The 23380-nt window shown below is 48.5% G+C and overlaps 1 protein-coding gene across 2 annotated transcripts; it reads right to left on the reverse strand.

Annotated features, from left to right (window-relative positions):
- Positions 1 to 1877: 1877 nt before the first annotated feature.
- Positions 1878 to 20798, reverse strand: LOC144797669 (baculoviral IAP repeat-containing protein 7-B-like). 2 transcript variants are annotated; one of them, XM_078668387.1, is made up of 6 exons: positions 20582 to 20798; positions 9879 to 9978; positions 5137 to 5218; positions 4512 to 4551; positions 2574 to 2771; positions 1878 to 2202 (listed from the first exon to the last, which is right to left on the reverse strand). In XM_078668387.1, the coding sequence occupies exons 1-5, from the start codon at positions 20703 to 20705 to the stop codon at positions 2581 to 2583; spliced, it is 537 nt and encodes a 178-aa protein (XP_078524513.1). In that variant the 5' UTR covers positions 20706 to 20798; the 3' UTR covers positions 1878 to 2202; positions 2574 to 2580. The 2 variants fall into 2 exon arrangements, with proteins under 2 accessions (XP_078524513.1, XP_078524512.1); XM_078668386.1 differs by having other exon boundaries at positions 4512 to 4554.
- Between the last annotated feature and the right edge of the window lie 2582 nt (positions 20799 to 23380).

The following is a 23380-nucleotide window of genomic DNA, read 5'->3' on the forward strand; positions in this document are numbered from 1 at the left end:
TTTTTGTAACACAAATATAAATAAATAGCATGCAGAAAAGTGCTCCTCTAATTACAAGACATTTAACACAAAAAATAATCCTATACAAGGATGTGGGGTTTGGTGCAGACTGAACGTTGGTACGTGTTGCCATCATTTGCTTGGCAGATGTGTATGCTACTCTTAGCAACCAGGCGCATAACAAAGCCCCTCCCTCCTCCATGTGTTGGGTACCCCTTCAGCATTTCTTGCAGGGGAGGCCCCCTCACAATTTGTTACGCCACAATCTATTGGTGGAAACACCTCTCCTCCTAGCTTGGCTTTCCCGCCAATTGTCCACCCAAAGTAGGGGACAGAACAGTGGGTGCTCAGATGAACCGGGAACCCCATCTCTGCAGGAGTGCTTTGTTCTGTGAAGGACATTGTAATCACAATTTATATAGGTTGCTTTTTGAAACCTATATCACAGACATGGCTGACAAAGGGAAACAGAAGATGCCAGGGCCCTATATATTTTTTATTATCAGGGCCCTGCCCTCTTCAGTTTGTCAGGCCATGTCTCCGATTAACATATATACACACACACTCATACATACACACACACACACACACACACACAATAGGATTTAGAGAAGCATTTAAATAAAGCTGTATTCCAGACGAGAGCCATGCCAGCAAGAACAAAGTATTTTTTTCACATACATGATTTTTCTAACTTTACCCTTTTATAAGTAGATGAGCCGTACCCTTCAGATATGTAAACCTTTGCCTCAATAGTTTTGCCAGATGTTGCAATAATGCCCACTCTGCAGTAAGATTATGGTTTACCATCAACCTCACTCACTAATTCTAGCTGAATCAACTCTTTAGGCTGTGGCGTGTCCAAGATCACAAGCATCTTTCTTGCCCTATTAGTAAGTATTTCCAGATACACCCAACTCAAGCCTGCATGGCTTAGCTGAAAGCAAGGCTCGCATTGCCAAGGTTTTTCCTTCAAAAACACCACATTGATCAGTTTTGTGCCCTCTGGCCCAGATATTTGTGTTAAAGTCTCCGCCGTCTGCTCAGCCAGATTTGGGACGAGGCTGGAGCTTGCCGATCGACCTGGTTGACTGCACCAGTTTAGCTACACTACCAGAACACAGTCACTCAAAAATGACTACCGAGATAATATATTTGTACTTTGAGTTTTTATTAAAAAAAAATGTAATTATATAGTTTGACATTACTATTTGAAAATATGGTTTCTTTAACCATGTGAATTGCTAATACTAGCCTTCAAATCTATGCCTCAAAGACCGTCCCTTTTCTCTGAAGACTGGTCATGACTTACCGGCAGGGTAGGGGTCCACACATTACATCAGACCTTAGCTAGAGGTGGACAGGTTTCAGTGAAATTGAAAGCTAGGGTAGACTGGGGACTGAGTTTGTTGGATTCCCAATCCAAGATGGTGGGGCCAACTTAGAGTCAGTGACAGATCCCACACTAGTACCAATCAAAAATGGCGCCCACCTCTACCGGCTATGATCGCTCATAACGGTCATTTTAGGCACTATAAAGGCAGCAAAGTGCAAAAACTCATTGAGCAGCAAACTTGTGTCTTGTCGTGTTCTCCAACTTTCACATTAGTTCGCACTCTACCATCTCCCTCAATGCACCTTTGTTTTTTCTGGTCTCCTTTTGATTCCCAGAGGTTGGACATTCACTGAAACCGTCTCCATGTCTCTTCCAGGAGGAGCAATTCTATTGGAGGTTAGGGTTATCAATTTTCTAATGTAATATCTATAGTCTTCAGTATACTTTGATTATAATCTAATCACCTATTTTACTGAATTGATATGTTCTGCAGTTTGTGAATCTTCATTTTCACATAAAGAACGGGGACAAGACTCCATCAGCCACTCAAAATAGAAAATCTTTATTGCACAACAGTTCTAAAATCGCATACGCCCAAGCAAGTTTAATAAAGTTTATAATTTTTTTTAAATAAATAAGATATACTCTGCAATATTTAACAGAATAATTTCAATATAAATTAAAGGGTTCAAACTTGGGAACAAAACACACAGATTTATAGTCCCAGTTAAGCAGAGGTGACTGGGCAGGAAGAGACGGTGGTTCCTGATGGTCTGATGCTTCTCCTGGGAAGTCCACGCGGATTTGCCAAAAAGAGGGAAAATGAAACCTCTTCTCTGCACAGAACCAGAGTTGGTTGAGGCTACCTAGAGCGAGAAGAAACAGAAAATTAAGGAAATTACATACTCTGCCTTCAGTTCCATACAAACTCTAGCCATAAGTGAGGACATTTGAGGAGCATATGACAAGCTCTCCGAGCACTGGAATAGCGCTCCCTTCTTTTCCCTCCACCCTTCATCACTCCACTCACAATGAACACTGCGGCTCGTATTCTAAGGCACTTTCACTGTGGCGGCGCCAAGCATAAACATGCAGGATCTACACAGACCAACATTAGGCAAAGCTCACATGGTCTTTGCCACCACCATTGGGGTGAACAAGGGACAGAGGAAAGTACTTCAGCCAGTATACATTGAGACTGCACAGTATTTGAGGGAGAAAAAAGGTCAAAACTCACCAGGCAGCTAGGACATGAACGTGCGGACGGTGCCCCCGATAGGGGTTCGGCAGATTGGGCACTCTGCGAGGCTGGGAGCACATTCCAGACACACCACGAGATGGCCGCAAGGAACAAAGACTATTGACACCTGGTTGTCCATGCAAACCTTGCACATGCGCTCTTCCTGCAACCGGTGCAGCTGCTCCTCGGGGGTCTCTGAAAGGCAAAGATACAAACTATTCAAGCTACAACCGGGTGGATAAGGAACCACAACCTGGAAGTGACCCGGAAGAAGCCAGTGCGGCAGGTCTATGGCCACAGCACATGGCGCACAAAGAGGCGTGGTCTTAAGTGCTGCTTGGAAGTTTAACAGAAGGGTTCAGGGCAGTGTGGGGTGTGTGAAGAGCCACTTACAAGTCATCTGGTCTATCAGAGGAGAGAATTACTGAAGCTGGATGATTCTAAATCAAACGCATAGGTGATTGGTGGATCAGCGGTGCGCTGCGCAGCGGGGCAAAGGTTAAGTCCTATGTGTTTGTGCTGATCAAAGACCTTCTAAAGCCCGGTCTAAGGTGTATGGAACAGACGCTGCACCAAGCATCAGTGGGAGAATGAGATGCAAGGTGTTTGGGGGCCAAGTGCACCTCGCCCATGGAGCACCAGTACCTGGCTTGGCGTCTTCAGATTCTGGGTCATGGTCATCTAATATCAGGGCCTACAAGTCCTTTCAGAGCATCAATTTATGGTTAGAAACTGCTATTCGTGATTTTCAGCTGTGGGCAAACACGACAATCACTACAGTGAATAACCCACAAGGTGAAGCACACTCCCCAACAGACATCAACTGACCACGCGAGGTGGTCCAGTAAAGAGGAAGCGGTTACCAACGCAGCAGCAGACCAAGTTCCAGCAGATTCTCGCTCATAGTAAATGAGTCTGTCTCCCGGTCTGTGGGTGCACCACCGGTCTGTGGGTGAAACGGGTTTAAGACCAGTGCAGAGTTGGCAGCACCAGCAGAATCCTGAAACCTAGCATGGGTGATGGAAAGCACATCTACAGCTTGTGAGGGCCTCCAGACAAGTTCACAAGAACGTCCATCGAAGGAGACAAGTGTCCCAGAAGACTCTCAGTCGAGCACTCACCAAATAATCCGCTTGTTTAATTCTGTGAACGTTAAAGCTTGAAAAACAAACATTTAAAGAAGGCCTGGGGTCCATCCAGCACCAGAGGTAGGTGGGACTTGGAGTATTTCTGGTGTAGATACTTGTACTCGTTTCAGCGAAACCTAGGACTCTACGCAATGCTGCAAAAAGCAGAGTAAAGCGATAAACCTACACAATCTACACCGGATTCCTATGGATTGGAAACAGATTGGTTTTCAAGGATTATACCCAGAGGGACAGTCCTGACGCCCTGTGTCTCCACTCATCCCATCTCTGCAATCTGCTCTCTCCTCTCACAGGGGAGAAGGAAAAGGACCGCCGACTACAGTTCAACATGGTCAGAAGTCGGTCACTTCACTGATTAAAACTTAGTCAGGCGGTCTACTGCTCTCTCAAGACAGACCTACAGGTGTTTCTGGTGGGAACTGGTCCAGGCTGGGTCTTAAAAGTAAAGTGTTAAGTCATCAGAGGGGGTTCCTTCTCCCATACGACTAATTCCACACAATGGGCAATCAGATGGTCCACGGGTAACTGCCCGACGGGCACCCAGAGGTCATTTAAAGAGACAGCTCACCTCCTGTTAGAGTGAATCTAGTAAAAGGACTTCTGTTTAACATTTGTACGGATGGAACACCAATTAGCTCTGGATCAACACTGCGTGAACTGGTTGGAGACACCTCAGCGGGTCAACCTGCTGGCCTCATAGCGAGCCCAGGACAGGGCCACAGTCAGGGCTACCAAGGAACAAGCAGGATGAGACACGCCAACACTGCTGCGCAGGCCATGGACTCACCTCGGTGCTGTGCGGGGCTGGTCTCGCTCTCCTGCACAACCTGCTGAAAGAGACAAGATAGTCACTAGACAGAGTGCATCTTGAACCAGCTGCCCAGACAGATGTGAATGTGTGGCACCCAGGGCAGTTCAACAGAGCAGCTACTGCCAAGGCCTCCTCCCAGGCTTTACCTGCACTTCTTTAATCCAACCCTCCTTATCTCCAGAGGGTAAGTAGGTTTGGACAAACCAACTTACTTACCCTCATCCCACTAGCAATCCTGGCAAAAAATAAAAGAAAACCTTCTGGCGTCACAAGACTGCCTTTGAGGATTTAGGCATTGGTTACTTGGCACAACAGTTCACAAAAAAGGACAGTTCCCAATAGTGTGCCATGTGACCACTTTCAAATGTAATGCCAATGGCAGCAAGGTGCAGGGGGCGAGTGAGGTGAGTATCACCATCTCAGGTGCAAAAGGCAGGGATCCAGCATTGTCAAAGGAGTCACCCTCAAATGGTACCAGTTTGAACCAGATTCTACTCAGAGTACCCAGGTGCCCTTCTCCCTCTGTCCCTTGTACTCTGAAGGGCGAGCCCACCCCACCTTTGCACAATAAACAAGCTCCCCAACTGACCATGCACCTTACCTCATCTTCCTGTGTTCCGAAGTACTGATATTGGACGCCGGCGATGTAAGACTCCCCCAGGACATGCTGCACGAACTCGCACCTAAGGGAGGAGACGAGCCGGGATAGAAACGTTTTTAAAATTCACACCAAGTGACAAACTTGCACAACGTGCACCAGGTAGATGCAGCCAGAAAGGGACTATGATGTACTGGTTACTGTGGAAATTGACTAGATCCAAAAACATGGCCTAGAATTTAATCAACATTTACCCAACAGATGAACGTTTTCCCTACAAAACAGTTTTAGCCTTCGCATCCGTGTAAAAACATCCAGCGTTGAATGTACTCGAATGGTAACATTACAGCAGAAATTAAAGAAATCTCACTGCATGAAGACAGCAACTGGAGGGGAACCCCTCTGCGGTAACCGGTTAAACACCATCTTACTCGCCCAGCTCCAGGGTGCACAAGAGCCTTAAGTGCACACACGTGTGAGGTGGGAACACGTCAGCAGCAAAACCCTCTGGAGGATCTTTTCATATGGCAAACATTACAAAATGCACCAGGCCAGAAAAGTAACCCTTGGTGACGCCGGTTTGAAATTAAAACTTCATAACTAGTCAGCGACTTCTCGGTGATCAGTTGCTTCTTTAAAGAACATTCCTTCTCCAGTGACCCGCAATCTCGCTTCCCAGCACTTGCTTCTTTAAAGTGCACGTGCCCGCAGTAGTGGTCAAGTGCTCTTGACTGACAGTCATTCAAACACTGTTGCTAAACTTGGTGCCAGTGGTCAGATATGCTATATAATGAATGAATGCCTTCTCCCTTCTATACTGCAAGGGCACTCAATACAAAGGGGGGGGGGGGGGTCCTATGCCCAAACTTGCTGGAAGTCCAAGGGAGCAGGTAAATGTCCAGCCTTCAAACTTCTAGTAGCCAAACTCTGCAGCTGATCCCGGCTTCCCAGAAGAAGAACTGGTGCACTTTTAGCCAGACAGGCTAACTGGAGCAGTGCAACTATTGAACTGCGGTTAAAACCGAATAAAACTGACTTTGCTACCTTTGCAACAAGAAGGTGGTCTACATGTTCTTTGAATCACAATTTGTTAAAACCCAGATGTTTGGAGCCACCTCAAAGTTCACACCATTGACACATCAGCTTGATAGGTTTCATGTCTACCAAGTCTTGCATGGATGCAATTGCTCATTATCTTGTTATGCAGTAGGGCTCCGGGGCTAGTGGTCAGTGTTGAAGACCAGGAGCGTGACACGCGACAGCCAATCATGGCCATAGGATCCGGTGCGGACGGAGTCCCCTCAACCGTGGAGGATTAGCCTGGTTTGAGCGCTGCAGGTAAATCCTCCATTAAAAACACTGCTTCGCACTTACGCACCTTCACCAGGAGCCCCCTTGGACTGGAGCCAGTCTGTGTGGAAGGAAATTACAAGAGACCCTGGTTCGCGAACCTGCACCTGAAGCTCTACGCAAGATAGAATTCAAGCCGATGAGTGGCCTACAGTAGATCGCGGGGTCTAAACCCCATAGCTCTTAGGATAAAACTGACAGCATTAAAGTCTCAACAGCTTGCAGGAAGGGGCTTCTAAAATGTTTCTACAGCATCGAGGAGTGAAAGGAGTGGAAATCCTGCAAGACTGCTAACATCACCACCTAAAAAATTGGCTGAACAGAAGAGATTCGCTTGAAGCGTGGAGGTAGAAATGTCGCTCAAAGCTGGTGTCTCACCTAGGCAGCACTAGAGCGGTCTCTAATAGATTTAATTTCCAATCAGTGGGCTTAGAGACCGCCCATTGCTTACCATTGGCTGGCTTCAGTCCCACTTATTTCCTGGCTTCTTATTGGTCAGCTGCTGTGGGCTTCCTTCCTCTGATTTAGTCCCTCCCCTGGAGTGTGGGTGGGTTACTGGTCTCCTTTCGCTACTTATTTTTATAGGGGCAACTGTGTTTAGTCTACCAGAGTGCGTCTTTCAGCTGGCTCCCTCCGGCACTCTCCCCATCTCCACTGTCCATCTTATTACCCTTTAACCACCCTCTCCCTCCTTTCTTCATGTTGCTTGCCTCCACCAGTCCCCTCTTGTTGTCCATGTTTGCCCCTCAACTGCCCTCCCTACTTCTGTTTTCGGTTTCTTCCCCACCTTTGTTTTCCATGTTAGTTGCCCCACCTGCCCACCCTCAACCTCCCAAAAAGATTAGTTTCTTTGCTTTTTTTAAAAAAATGTTGCTGGCTGTGTCATTGCGTCACCTCTGCCCACCTCCAACTTCCGTGTTGCCTCCCTCTGGCCAGTACATAAAAGCGCTATGTTGCGGCCAGTGCTGGCCACGACACAGCTTTATTTTTATTTTAGAGCCATACTGCACAGCCACACTGCTGTACAATACGGCTAAAAGATTGACAGAGCCAATACCTCTTGCACCTTTGGGATTGTCTCAGCAGGACAGCTTCCCCGTATGAAAGGGTGTTCCTTCACGTCCTGCGGAACGGAATACTCCAGGCAGGGTTTTACTTGAATAGTCTTATGAAATTCTCCTCATTTGAATAAGGCAGCCTTTATATTTCTTCAGATTTACTTCCAGGTCACTAATCAACCAGACTCCCGAAGAAGCGCCAATCAGGGTTCACGTGCGTCACAGCCTCACTTGCGTCCTGATCTTTGCTTCCTCTGATGGACTCTTGCTTTGAACTGCCACAAGTATCTGTATTCATATTTTTAACACTCTTGCCTGCCTTGCGATTATTTCCCTGCAAAACAGATTTGTCCTCAAAAAGTACCAGATAGTTCTCACATTTTCATAGTACTGTTTTTATTCTCCTTCCTTAAACCAGCTTATGGCCTTCAAGGGGCCAAGGTGTTGGAAGAACAGCAGGTTTAGCCAAACCACAGGAGAACTAGAAGTTTGACACATGCAAGACGGGCGCGCACCAGTTCTAGATCAACTGACTTGCTAGACAGAAAAAGTAAAATCTGGGCACAATTCTGTTCCAGGTAGTAATAAAATCCATTCGCTTAATACCAAATTGCCAAAAAGGTGGTGACCAGTGACTTCAAATGCCACCGAAGAAAGTTCATTGCGATGGGACTGGATTCTGGTTTATTAAAAATTGTACATTCTCTCCAGGTCAATACGTCACTCTGTGTTTGGGCAATGGTGGCTACTTCGCAACAAAATAACTAGCATTGGTGCAAGACTGCACCCTTGCCCCTAAACTCTAACACGTACCTTGAGGCTCTACCTAAAGAGGAGTTCAGTTAACTCTTTCCGCAAAGCTGGTCCATTGGGTCTCAGGCGGATGATGGACGCCAATGACTGATCTTACATCAAAACCCAGCTGCTCTTCCGAGACGGCCTGGGGCTAGGCCCGCCTAGAATGCCAACTTTGTCATCACAAATCTGAACAAAGCTCAGATTCTAAAGCTTGGGAGGAAGCAGTGCATGACTTTATGGTCCTTGAATGGGAAGAGAGTGGAGACAGTGGATAGTGCTTGGAAGTAGACTTCAACTGGATCTCCAGGCGGACTGCCTTAGAACCGGACTCCTAGCCGTGTGCTCTGGATTAATTTTGGTGCATACTGCAACAGGCTGTCCGTGGTCCTCTCATCTGCGATTAACGTAACAAAGTCTTGTCAACAATACCAAATTGAAGGTATTCGACCATTGTTCTATTCAGGGCATTTAAGACAATTTACCCACACGCATTCATGACTATAGTTGGGGTTGACGTCTTTTGTTGGGTTCGCTGGGAAAGCAGGTCTATTATATCATCCATGCATAGAAGGCCAGACACCTTCGACATGGTGTCAATACCTCCCTGAAAACCTCCACCTATGAACCATCACCCTTTTCATGACCACAGAGTTATTAAAACCCAAATGCAGCCTAAGAGGCTTGGGCGGGTGAATATTTGGAAAGAAAAACTTTAAACCATAAACCAGAAGTTGTGGATTGGGAAAAGATGCGACTTAAACTGCACAAAATATTAGTACAAGGTGCAGTGACTGCACGTCAGAGCGATGGGTGGAGCCTTTCAGCCCCTTTTCTTTAATCAATTCTATAGCACCGGACGCATCAAGTGATGGGGCCAGATTTAGAGTTTGGGAGTGGGTTACTCTGGCACACGGGATGGATATCCAGGCCGCCGCATTACAAGTTCCGTAGGATGTAATGCACTTTTAAGGCGGTGGGTGGGATAGCCGTCATGTAGGTCATGGAGTAATCCCTCCGCTACACTCTAAACTAGGCCCCAACTTAAGAGAGCCGCACGAGTGCCATTATCTGGAAGGGCCACGTGTGCATCATAAGGGCCAGTAGGATCTCAGAAAGGAGGGGGGGGTGGGGGAGAAGAGTGCAAGGCATCACAATTCACGTCACAGTACACAACACGTTTCGCAACACAAAGGACAATAAAAGGCAGACATACATCCATTACTGCTTCAGGGGAAAGAGACCAGTGTGATGGGGTCTTGTCCAAGTGGCCCTCTGTTTCTTCTCACCCAGCCCCCATGTTTGTTTAGGGTGATAGAACGACTTGTTGCCATTGGTATCAGTTCATAAAATCAAGACATAAGCTGGGAAATTGAATTGCAAGCTTTGAAATCGGGATGACGCAAACCCAGAAGACTCGCATAGGGGCATTCAATGGACCAGCTCAGGAAGCAGGTGCTGGCAGGGAAATGCCCCAGTGATGGGGCCAGCACTCTCCACCACAACAAACCACATCTCATATTGGTCTAAAAATCAGTTTACCTGGGAAACCACTTGGCGTGGTCGATCAAAGGGTTATTGTCCACCTCCCAGTTACGAAGGCCTCCGTCGCAGTAGAAGCACCTGACGTGGTCCCTGTGGCCTGCAGAGGATACAAGTTCAGTCAGTGACAGGAGATTGGTGCTCACGGCAGCCTCCAGGTCGATACCTAGATTAGCGCCTATTCCTTCGCTAGAGGTTGGAATATTAGGGCACTCTAGATAGCTAATAGCTTGCAAAACGAAGGGTGCTCAGAAACCCCTCCGATGAGGATGGTAATGTGCTTAGAAGGGATATTGACCAATCTAAAGTTGAGGATGCTAGAGGGTTTAAGAACCTCCAGAACATTACTGGGAAGACTACAGAAAAACGGATGTGAATTATTCGGTGTTCAATACAGAGAAAGAATGACCGAGTGAGGTAAAACAAAAACTCATTTCTATACTAGGAGGATAATTTAGAGTCCCCCAAAAGGTCCCATATCATAAATTTATCCCCAGGTGTCCTACAATTGAAAGTAAAAATGCCAAATTTTATAACCAGACTTAGTTTAAGTGTTAGAATTACCTTCTATATGAAAGAAAGACCACAGACCCTATATTGTTTGTATTCCTTTTGGTAATCAGATTATGCACAAGTTTAAACACAACATAGCTATGATAAGAAATCAGGGGGGGCGGGGGGGGGGGGAGATCACAGGGACGCAGGAGTTGCATTTCTAACCCACCAGTGCAAGGACTTAGTTCAATGCATTGGAAAGAAGTCAGAAAGTCCAGCTGGACAACAGCAGTGACACTAACCCACTGAGCAATCTTGCTGTTAAAACAAAAAAAAAAGCAAGAGCGGGCTGCAGGCCTTTTCCATCTATGGACCCAGCATTGGGACCAACGTCCCCAGGACTGACCCTACCTTGCTTCTATTTAGATAAAAGTTGAAGGTTCACCTCTTCAAAGGTCACAAAGTCCCTCTTTTACTTTACGGATTTCTTCTTGCTTATAACTAATGCTGAGAGTGCATTTTAAGAAATGTTTATATTTCAATTCATGTTTTTAGGTTCATCGTTTATTATATGCGATGTTTACTTTACATGGTTTTTATACGTTTGTTTTCTCCCTCCTATTAGATTTGTGTATTAGCCCATATTATATTTGTCAATCTTTGCTTGGATTGAATCTTTTCAATCCAAGCAAAGGATTGAATCTTTTCTTTTGATTTTTCTTTTCATTCGTTGTAAATGCTTTTAGTTTCTTTATTCTCTTTAATAAAGCATTTCAGACAAAAAAGATCACAATGCATTAACCATCCACACACCCGCCTCCTCACCAGTCTCTCATTGCCTTAATGCCAGTCATCGACCCTGTAGTGAGCTCTGCAGCTTCTTGTATAGGGTTCCGCTACAGAAATAGTGCACACATACATATCCATAGGTCTGGATATCTGGGGTAGATCTTGTGTGACGTCTGGATGCAACAACAAGCCTTGCAGTCTTTCAGGTGAATATCAGCCCTCTGACGAGTTAAGGGATATAGTAGCAATCCAAACAATCTTGTTTATAAATCACACGCTGAAGATCACCCCAAAACTGGGATATGGAGTTTAAATGGTTCTAGTGCATAAAATATGTACGGTAACCACACAGAATGGGAACGCAAGAGCTTTTGGTGATATAACAATCGCTTATCTTGTTTCACGAACAGCGTTAGACAAGGTTTTGGAACCCCATCACCCTAATGCGATTTATAAATGCTCTGTATACCTCGGCTAGAGCGTTAAATAGAAAACCCTGGCTTGGGTGCCTTCGAATCGCACGGCATACTTTGGAACAGATGGCAGAGCTCTGCCACAGAGGCAGGAAGGCTGCTCAGAGAAGGCAGACTGCAGCACAGGCTCTGGAATAAACTCTGGTACCCAAACTGAGCTTCTATCCCCTCCCCCTTCCAGGGTGAGCCTAGGGAAGTTTGGGTGGGGGGGGATTCCTGCCTGTACTCCCACAGTCATGCAGTGAAGCCGTGGCAGAAGAGGCAATGAACTCCTTGTTGTACCCTGTTGGAAATGGCCCTTTTTGCAGGGTTATCCCAAAACGTTTTGCTTTTTCCTCCTATTTTTCCCTGACCCATTTGTGTTTGTTTTAGGACTCTGGGCACTTTACCGCTGCTAATCAGTGCTAAAGTGCATATGCTCTGTGTAAATTGTCTTTTGGATTGGTGTTTCCATGATTGGATATTTGATTTACCAGTTAGCCCCTAGTAAAGTGCACTGCGTGTGCCAGGGCCGGTGAGTCAAGTGCTACCCGGGGGCCTGCAGGACTGGTTGTGCAACCCCCGTGAGTAGCCCTGAAAACAGTAACTCAGAGCTGCCATTGCAGAGTCTGCGCGCCGTTTGTAACTGCCATGTCAACTAGGCCAGTGCACACACTGGCCGGTCCCGAACCTTCCCTTTTCTTACATGTCAGACATCCCTCAAGTAAGCCCAAGGTACCCCTGTGGGCAGAGTGCAGTGTATGTGAAAGGTAGGACATGCCCTGGTGTGTGGTATGTCCTAATAGTGAATTACAGCCAATTTAGTTTCACTATTGCAAGGCTACTAGTTCCCCATAGGATAGAATGGGAAGTTGGTTTATAACATCTTATAAACATAACTGGGCCAGCAAATTCAGGAAGAACAAAGTTTAATATGCCTAAACTCAGAATCTAAAGATGCATCTTTTAGTGAAGGTGATTTTTACATTCTGCGTTTGAATATACCACTTAGAAAGTGCACCGCATCCAACAGATCCCCCGCCGCTGCTGGAGCAAGGTCACCGAAAACCAACTACACGCAAACCTTGCTCTCAGCCCACCCACCGACACCTCCAACCTAGACGCCACCTGCAACCTCAGACACTGGATCAACGACTGCGCCAACACCCTCGCCCCGCTGAAGAAACCCACCCACAGAGACACCAGCAAGAGAGCCAGCTGCTTCATCCCAGAACTTCTAGCCTCCAAGCGAACCTGCCGGAAACTAGAGAAGAAACGGCACAATGAAGACACTAGACAGCCTCGCAGCCCACAAAGACGCCATCCGCAAACACCATCACCTCATCAGGTCTGCCAAGAGGACCTCCTTCAAAGACCGCCTCGACAACAACGCACACAACAGCAAGGAGCTCTTCAACATCGTAAAGGAACTCTCCAACACCAGCTCCAACGACATCCCTCCGTCGCAAGCCATGTGCGACTCCCTCGTCACCTTCCTCCACCGCAAGATCGCAGACATCACAACAGCTTCAATGCCCAGACAGCCCCAACAGACAGCAACACAACAGACCCTCCGCACACCATCGACCACAACCCCCTGCCAGCCTGGGCCAATGTGAACATAGAAGACACCATCAAAACCATGAGCACAATCCACTCCGGCTCCCCGTCAGACCCTCTCCCGCACCACATCTTCAACAAAGCCAGCAGCTCCATTGCACCCCACCAGCGTAACATCAATCTCTCCTTCGATCCTTCTCCCACCTCGCCGCCAAGACCTGGAACACCCTCCCACTGAGCCTACGACAGACCCAAGACCTACTGACCTTCAGGAGGATACTCAAGACCTGGCTGTTTGACCAGTAGCAGCCCCCGTCCCCTTTTTTTCCTCCCAGCGCCTTGAGACCCTCACAGGTAAGTAGTGCGCTCTACAAATCATTGATTGGTTGAAAATACCACTTAGAAAGTGGGTATTTTCTTGCTCAGTCATCAAGTGTGCCTCTGCTGGAATGTGGATTGCCTATCTGGGTTTTGGATGACAGAAGACTGGGGGCAGGAGGGGCTCCAGATAGTCTAGGTAGGTCAGGAAAGGGCTGAATTGACCTGGGCTATGATGGAGGAAGGGGGGGGGGAAGGAGATTTCCTTGCACCTCAAAGGGCCTGGTCTGCCTCTGACAAATGCCATCTCCATCTCCTGCCAGGAGTTCACACCAGAGAAGGCCCAACTGGTTCTGGCCGGGCACAGACACCCTTTGCCTGAAAGATCAAAGGGGCTTTGCACATAAATGCTGGGTCCCAGATCCCTGAACTTAGAACTCATCTGGAACAAGAAGACTGCTGGGAAGGAGAGCCAGACAAGCTGCAAAAAGGAACTGCTTTGCTGGACTGACCTGCAGTGGCTGCTTCTGTCTTGAGCAGTGAAAGGACTGGACTTTCTACAATCCAATTTGTGAGTCTCTCCAAGGGCTTGAGATAGATCTTGCCCCCTGTTCACGAAGTCTCAGGAACCAAGACTTCAAGCTCTTCTGCCTACAGCACTGGGGACTGTTTTGTGCTGCAAACAGAGGAAAAGCAACTAGACGATGTCCATTACGCCGCTGCTGACTCGGTGTCCTGAAGGCACTGCAGAGGGCACTACCGCAACGTCTCACCGACGACACCGGTTGATGCCACCAACGAGCCCCTGCGCGCACCGCGACCTGCGGGCACCGCACTCCGCACCGCTTCATGCCAAAGCTTCGGCACCGTAGAGCGCACTGCTACACCACAACCCTGGTCTCACCGATGACACCGGTTGATGCTGTGGGCACCGCACAGCCTCACTTCATGAGGAGGCCTTGGCCTGCCTGACGCCGCCACTTCCTACCGAAATCGATGACGCTGCTTGCACTGTGGTTCGAGGGCACCACTCCTAAGTCACAACACACCGCCCTCATCCCGCACCACAGCCTTGGCCTACTGACGCCGGCGCCATCGAATCCAGTTCGTCAGCTGACAACATAGGTGTGCACCCTAGGCAGGCCAGAGACATTCGCCTCCCATATTTTACTCCCTGAAACTCAGACCAATATCTCCAATCTCACCCACAGGCCTCCTGAAAAGAAAAGGGACTTCCCCGATTAATTCTCCGATCTCACCTCTCCACACCAGAGTGACTTCAACCTCCCAGCCAACAAGCTAAAAATGAAATCAAAACATACACAAGACACCGTCCACCACCTCATCAACACACTAAGTGGTGCAGCATTTGGCACATGTTAAAGGCCCCAACCTCCACTTTGGCTGCTCAACAAGACAATCTAATGTAAACCATTCATACCCAAGGATTGGACCGACCACTTCCCCATCTACCTGCTCAGACTCCTACCAACAAACCAAGGTCAATCCAAAAGAGAAGATCAAACTTTAAGATCCAACAACTTCACCATAGACAGCCCAATGCTTGAAATCACCTCCACGTCCGTTGCCAACATCCTAAAAAGACAAGGTCAACACTTTTCGGCAAACTGATCATCCAGACCCCAATTACAAAACTGTGAACCAAAGCCTTCAGCACCCTGGTCGTCCAAAGACCTCGCTGCCAGTTAACCACTCGCCCACAGGGAGGAAAGAAAATGGGAAAAACAAAAACCACACAGAACTTCTGAAGACCTCTAGGCACTGAACTCCTTTCATGAAACACAGACATCACATCAGTCAAAGCAAAGTTCTATACCAACACCAAGTGCAATACCATCAACCTCGTTCAGTGGAAAACAAGAGCACATCTAAAAGCACAGAAAGCCGGCTTCATCTCTTAAACCCACCCCATCCCTTAGAATCCTGCAACGATCACCCTTCTAAGCCCCCTTTTGCAGACCTACTCAACGCCCTCAAATCCACTTCTTATGAAGTTGGTCCTTCAAAGTTTTCGGAGGATTCTCTCAGCCCTATTCACCATTGTAGAGCCCTCCCTCACCTCCTCCCAGAGGCTCTCCATATAGTCCAGATCCTCCCACTCCTACAGAACCCTACACCAGACACAATGACCTCACCAGCGGCAGCCATCACTCACCGGCCATGCATAGGCAAGATCATTGAAAACGCGGTGTGTGTCCAAGAACACATCATTGTTGACCAGATCCTACACGACTACCAGTCTGGCTTTAGATCACGCTGCAGCACAGTAGACGGCTACCTTACAGGGCGCAGACTAGTCCCTCATGACTACAGAGATTTAAAAAGGTTTGTTTTAATAAGATCTGTAAAATATGGCAGCCAGATTCCATTTTGCACCTACTTGGACTGCTTTACCTTTATTTAGTTGTAAATTCACCATTCAAGCAGGGCCTTCTGCCAGGTTAGATGATGAATGGAGAGTGAAAATGGCGACCGTGCAGACCACACATGTGCACTGGAGTCACAACGACTTTGGTGGTAACCGGGTGCCGGGGCTGAAAACACCACCCAGTGACAAGTTGATATTTGACAGCAGTACTTCCCAAACAGTTTAGAAGTAGGGGTGGTCAAGAAACTCCGAAGCGCCGGAGTTCAGAGTTTTGCCCGATCAGTGTGCACTCTGCCTGGAGTGCGAAGTTCCAGAAAAACTTCGTGAACCGTCGTGCGGCAGAATTATTCTTGTGCGTGGCTCACAAACGGTAAGATGGCGAGAAAGGGAATCAAGCACTAGGACGAGTTCCGGCACAAATTCACAACATGGAAGGTAGTAGCAGTGTTGAGAAAGCTGCTGCTTGCACTGGCGTAACGAAAATAGAGGGGGCCTCTCTGCAAGGCACGTGGAAGGGCCCCCTCTGGGCTCAATAAGGAGCCCTGCAGCCAGACTGCAGTGCTGAGGGGGGCCCCTGGAGCTTGAGCCCCCCCCGCACCGCGGGGGCTGCGGGGGCCTGTGTTACACCCCTGGACGCTTGAGTAGGAAAAGTACCCAAACTGCAGAAAGAAGCCTCTGGTGCGGCACGTGGTGCTGTTTGCACCGATTTTACATCGCGGAACAAGCTCCTATCGCTAAAGAGCAGCTTGACGTGCCAAAATTCCACCGCTCACTGAACTCTGCAGAATCTCACTGAGTATTTATGCAACTCTGCGGAATATTGCAGGGTAACAGAGTTCCACCCCCTCCTATTTAGAGCCATGACCCACTTGTTTTTCTAATGCCACTAAATCGTGTGGTAGCGCCCTGTCATTTACAAATACAATATCTTCCATTGAAATGGCCACTAAATTTGCACAGACTTGCAGCTTTACTGAAAACCATACAGGACACAGATGATAATTCGTGGAAATCGGGTGTCCCTGAATATTTATCATTTGTGCATCACCAAGTGAAGTGTCTGGATTGGTTCGGAGCCTATTAACGCTTCAGAATTAAAAATGTGCTTCATTTTTGCGTTCCTAACTGCTGAATGTGCACAGTTCATTTACAAGATTTTGCAGGTTATAAAAATGACATCCTACAGCCTATTCAGTTTACTTTTCTTTCTCTGGCTGCAAACTGAGCTGGAAACCTCAGTCCCTATATTAAATGTCAGCAGCAACTTCTCAATACCAAGCCTCACATTCAACCTTTGTCTTGCACTAAATGTGGCAAGATTAATGCACAATTTAAAGGCATCTTTACTTTGTTCTGACTCTTGCGACCCACGGAAAAAAATGTCTTGCCCCCGATTTAGGGCACAGTTTTAGAGGAAAGACCAAACTAGAGTTTCTTGTAAAAAACAAAGGGTGCGGATTTACACCCAACGTGAGGTAAGACGTGCTGTATACAGGAGGCTCACAGGTGTTTCCGAGATAGGTTCACTAGTGACGTCAGGCAGGCCCACAGCTTGGTGTCGAGATCTCACACCGCTAGAGTGATTGGCATCACCTGGCCTGCTCCGAAGCTGGGGACCATCACTCATACCCAGCAAACCTGGGGCCAAAGGGTAGGTTTCCCTGCACTGGTCCAATCCGCTAGGTCAAGTTTCACCAGATCAGATGGACGCTTCTTTGGCCCAATCCGCTAGGTCAAGCTTCACCAGATCAGATGGGCGCTATTCATGTAGACTGGTCTGACCACCTCCTCATCCCATTCTCTCTTCACCTGTCTCACTCTAACTCTTGGCCAATCTAAGAGGGCTACCTCCTGGTTCCGTGATGCTAAAAAGATTGATGTCGGTTCCCTCTGTGAATCAGCTTGGTTATCACTTCCTAGGCTAGACCCAAGCCTGGATGTTGACGAACTCACCTCCCAGTGCCTCACAGTCTAAATCAATAACGTTGCTCCTCTCCAAAGCAAAAAGATAAGGCCCACTCCCTCAGCTCCTTGGTTCAACAAATCCCTCTATGAAGAAAGGAAGCAGCCAAGATTCCTGGAGAAACAATGGAGGCAAGCGCCCTCCACCGATAATTTGGCCACGCTTCGTTCAGCAAGATCCAAGTACCACAAGCACATCTTCCTTGGGAAAGCGTCGCACTTCAGAACCCTCCTTGACGCAGCCAAAAATAGACCCAAAAAAACTATTCACTCATCACGCCTCCTAACTGCTCTCCCCCAACCTCCAAGTTGGAGGATTCTACAAAGAAAGCAGCGGATTTCGCTATATTCTTTGACGAAAAAGTGAAATCCTTGTGGATCACGTCGCTCATCCTACCCCTCCAGAGGAGCCCAAATCCTCAGCCATTTGGCAACACTTTGAACCCATCACTGAAGATGCCCTTCTCAAGTGCATCCTCGAAACAAAGCCCTCCAACCACTCTCTTGACCCCATCGCCAGTGCCATGGACTTCTATACCCATTCTCTTCCCTATTGGACCACTCTGGCCAACCTCTCCCTCTGTCAAGGCTCCCTTCCTGTCTCCTTCAAAACGGGGCAGGTCACCCCTCTGCTTAACCGCATGTGTGCGGCTTTTTTTTGCACTGTGCGTTTTTTTTCTCGAAAAGCCGCGTTACATGATGAGCTGAGCTCATCATGAGCATGCGAGCGGCGCAACTCATGACGAGCTAAGCTCGTCATGAGCGTGGAAGGGGTTAAAAAAAACCACTGCTGATGCGAATGAACTCAACAACTTCTGCCCCATCACTAACCTTCCCTTTCTTGCGAAGATCACAGAAAGATGTGTAGCGAAACAGCTCTCTCGTCATATCAAGTACAATGATATTCTTGACAATTGTCAGTCCGGCTTCATCCAAAACTGCAGCACTGAAACAGCCCTTCTGCAAGTGGTTGATGACGCGCTGAGGATACTCGATTCGGGAGGGGGGGGGGTCCTGTCTTTTAATTCTCCTTGACCTTTCTGCAGCCTTTGACACTGTCAATCACAACACTCTCCTCAACACTCTGCAACAGAGAATGGGCATGGAGGGCAGTGTGCTTAAATGGTTTGCTTCCTTCCTCTCAGATAGATCCCAAATGATCAAAATAGCGAACAGTCTTTCATCTCCTGTGGCGGTGGGTCAAGGTGTTCCTCAAGGCTCTATACTTGCACCCACATTGTTCAATCTCTATTTAGAACCACTGGGAAATCTCCTAAGTAAATCCAGGATCCACTATCATCTCTATACAGAGGACACTCAAATCTACCTCAAGGTTGCCTCCACTCACGATCGCCATCCTAAGCTCTACTCTCGACTCCATTCAAAACTGGATGTAAACACATCAACTGATTCTGAATACCTCCAAAACTGGATTCCTCCTCCTCACTCTCTCCTCCCCTGGTTCAATCATGGATGGATCAGATTAATCTACTTAAACCCATCATTGTCGACAGCGCAAAATCCCTTGGTGTCATACTCGACAAAAAATTCAACCCTATCTCCCACATCAATTCCATTGCAAAGTCTGCTCGATACCAACTGCGCCTTCTTTGGGGAATTTGTCGCTTTTTCCCGGAGCAAGACCTTAAAACCCTGGTGCAATCGCTGGTCCTCTCCAGACTGGACTACTGCAATTCTCGTCTTACTGGCCTTCCCAGATCCCACCTGTCCCCCCCCTTAAGTCTGTTCTCCATTCAGCAGCTCATTTCATTTATGGGGCCGAAAGAAGCGACCACATCACACCGATGTTATCCTCCCTCCACTGGCTTCCCATCGAGGCTAGAGCTATCTACAAGACCGTTTGTATCACCCACAAAGCCTTGCACTCCTCCTCTCCACGCTACCTGGTGAATAAACTGAAACTCTCTGGAGGCTCTAGACCTTCACGCAATGCGGAGAATCTACTGCTTGAACCTCCCACTTTCAAGAAGGAGAGATCGATGGCCCAATCCTTTTCAGGCAACGCAGTGAGAATCTGGAATTCTCTTCCGCCTCAGCTCTGGACCACCGCCTCCTCCTCCCAGGCCTTCAAAACTGACCTCAAAGTTCTCCTCCTCCAAAAGACACTTCCAAATTTAATTCACGCCATCTCTATTATCTGAAGGAAGACCCTGCACTATAGGAAGTTCCATTCTCCATGACTATGGAAGTGTTCTTGTGTTTGGAGTGTTTGCCATTTATTGCAGTATTATCCTTGTACCTGTGTTTGGTACTCTTTTGTAACATGCAAACGCCGCTTTTCTCTTGTTACACGGTTTGCTACCTCTCACTTTGTTTGCTTTAAATACTTGCAAAAGTGCTACCATTGGCAACGTAACGTTTGTTCTTGTGCATGAGTGTCTGACATATATTGCAGTATTATACCTCTACTTGTACTTTGTTTTCTCTTGTAACCTGCACACATGTCACTTTCTCCTCTTGTATTGCACCATTTGCTACCTCATGTATTTTGTTTGCTCACTATTGTCACTTTTACCTCATGTAATTTAAGGTTTGTTTCTGTAATTTGCTCACTTGTAATTTTCTCCTCGTGTATCATTACTGTTTCTATTGTGAAGCGCTCTGACGCCTTAGGGTAAAGTCCGCGCTATATAAAAATGCATAAATATAGGGATTGTGGTGTAAGAACGTTGAACTACACCTTAACCAAGGTGTCAAGGCCGGCAGGTGCCACTTACCTGTGTAGAAGAAGCCAGCCCCTGCAAGCTTCTGTGGCTGTACCACTGCATGTAGGGGCCAGTATCGGAAGGAGGAGAGGCGTGCCCATTCCCGTTCCATATCAGGGTGGGCTGGGTCGTCCATGGCTGGGGAGTCATGAGTGTACCTAAGTGGCAGGTGACCCACGGTTTGCCCATCCGTGCAGTCTGGACACCTGCCTCTGGACTGGCCCCACGGTCGGTTACAGATTTGCCCATCCATGCAGTCTGGACACCTGCCTCTGGGCTGGGCCCTCGGTCGGTTACATGCCTCCCGTTCAAGCACAAAGGGACAGCCTGGGAAGAACTTCTGGTGTTCAGACATGGCGCTCTCCCCTGCGTTCCAGCACTTCAGAATCCCTCTGCAGGAGAAGCACTGGACCCGGTCGTCAGGCCCCAGGTAGAAGAAGCCAGAGCGAGCCAGATCTAGCGGCGAGACCGGTGCGGAGGGCGGCCAGTCCTGGAATGTCCACAGCCGGTCCTCCTCACTCGACATGGAGGCTCGTCTGCAATCCGTGGCGGCCCATCCTGGGACCAGGTCATTGAGCACAGAGTCCACAGTCCGCTGAGCTAGGCGGTCCGAGCTCGAAGAGCCGTGTGGGCCAACACACGGAAGGGATGGTCGACGCTTCTCGTAGTAGCTCATCCTGCTGGAGATCTGAAGGCCAGCAGAGGACTGAAGGCCAGCAGCTGATGGTCAGTCAGGCAGAGTCCAAGGGAGACTTCCAACCACCATGGACAACCCGCGGACCGTCTGCGCTGAGGTGCCCCGGAGGAGCTTCTGGTCGCCAGGGCCTGGTCACCGAGGTCCCAACACTGGCTGCCGCAGCTGACCGCCTCTGGAGTCAAAGCCTAGAAGGACAGGAAGGAAAACCAGGTTATTGCAGTGAAAACTGGAAGCGAACAGACAATGTTTGGAGCAGGGGGGCCACGTGCGCACAAAAGAGGGGGTCACGTGCGCACAAAAGAGGGGGTCACGTGCGCACAAAAGAGGGGTGGGAGGGAGGGCCACGTGCAGGGCAAAGGCAGACATTGGGCCCCGGGTGGAGTGGCTCAAAGGCCTGGAGCTGAGGGGGTGGGGCCGGCTATGCCTAAAACAAGCTGGAAGGAGCTGGGATCTTCGCTAGGAGGCTGCTGGGGCGGGGGCGGAGTCAGTGATGTTACCAGGTGACCCCCTCCCCTCGGGACAGGAGGCCCTAGTCCTGGGCACGGTGGAAGTGTGCAAAGAGCTCAGATGCTTCAGGGTGTCGAGGAAAGAGGGGTGGGCAGCGCACCCCTGGGGTCCTGGCACCCCAGGGCCTCCTGGCACCTGCCACTCACCCCATCAGCTTCAAAGAGCCCTCCATGGGTCGGTGCCCGCGGCCACGTCATCCGGGGGACCTCTGCTGGGGGCAGTGGCGTAACAATAGCAACCATTGGGCGGGGGGTGAGCCCCAGGGCCCCCCGGGCACTGCACGTGGCTCGAGAGGTCAGGGAGCCCCATATGCCGCTTGGTACCCCCTGAAGCACCTGTGGACGTGTCCGGAGTTTGGGGGAGAACTAAAGCAAACCAGCATTTGCAATGCAATAGGTCTCGCATTAAGAAAGTTTTAGCTATTTGTCTTGTAAATGACAAATTTTGTATTTATGTGTTGGTTTTGAAAATAGTGAAATAAATAGCTTTGTCATTTACAATGCCAATAGTTCTAACTTTCGCAAATGTGACACCTATAGCATTTGTAATGCAATATGTGTTGTATTTACGTGACTTACCTGTATTGATATTACAAATAACAATGGCTTTTAATTTTTTTTAAATAATGAATACTTAAATAAAAGTTATTGTAATTTATAATGGCAATAGCTCAAACTTTTGTAAATAACTTATGAAGATTATGTTCAGTGTTTTGTCTGGTGACGAAAATCCAAGAACAGAAGTGAATTAACATCTTTTTGTGCCATTTGTAATAAAGCTTGAAACATTGAGAGAACATATTTGAACCAGTTGTTGAATGGTTGCACAGATTGATGCTGTGGTGCCCCTCAGTGATGCTGTGGTGCCCCTCGATAGAGGGAGGGCGATAGAGCAAGAGCAAGGGCGAGAGGGCGATAGAGGGAGGGCGCAAAAAACATGAACGTGAAATGTAAAATTAACACAACACTGGACAGGAAGGAATTTTCCCTTCTTTCCTCCCTTTACCTTTCCCCGCCGCTGCTGCCCCCACGGCCCCTCCCCCCCAGCGCGACCGGCCCAATCCAGCTCCCCTCCCCGCTCCAGCTGTCCAGCCCTCCCTGACCCCTACTTAATGGCTGGTGCACCGAAGGCGCGTCAAAGGCAAGCACGTCTGCGCCCGTCTGCAACCCGTCGGCGACCAGCACCAGGAACCCTGGACCTCCGCCCCGCCAACGCTACGACCCAGCAGCACTCCACGCACTCAACCCAGGCTGCAACAACAACTGCAAGCTAGCATCACCAGCCGACACCCATGGACCCTTCAGCTTTCACCGCTGCCGGCACACCTGCAGCACCGCCAAGAACACGGATCCAGCACAACCCGCCCACAAGAACACAACCGAAGACCCTGCAATGCATACTCAACGTCCGATCCCTCCACAAACACGCCACAGAAATCTGGGACCTACTTGACAGCACCTCCACGGACATAGCATTCTTCACCGAAACCTGGACCAACACCACCTCGGGACCGGACATGGCCATCGCCATCCCCCAAGGATACAAGATTTCCAGGAAGGACCGCCCCACCCACCCAGGAGGAGGAGGAATCGCCATCGTCCACAAAT

Source organism: Lissotriton helveticus, chromosome 12 (genome assembly GCF_964261635.1).
Source record: "Lissotriton helveticus chromosome 12, aLisHel1.1, whole genome shotgun sequence".
NCBI lineage: Eukaryota > Metazoa > Chordata > Amphibia > Caudata > Salamandridae > Lissotriton > Lissotriton helveticus.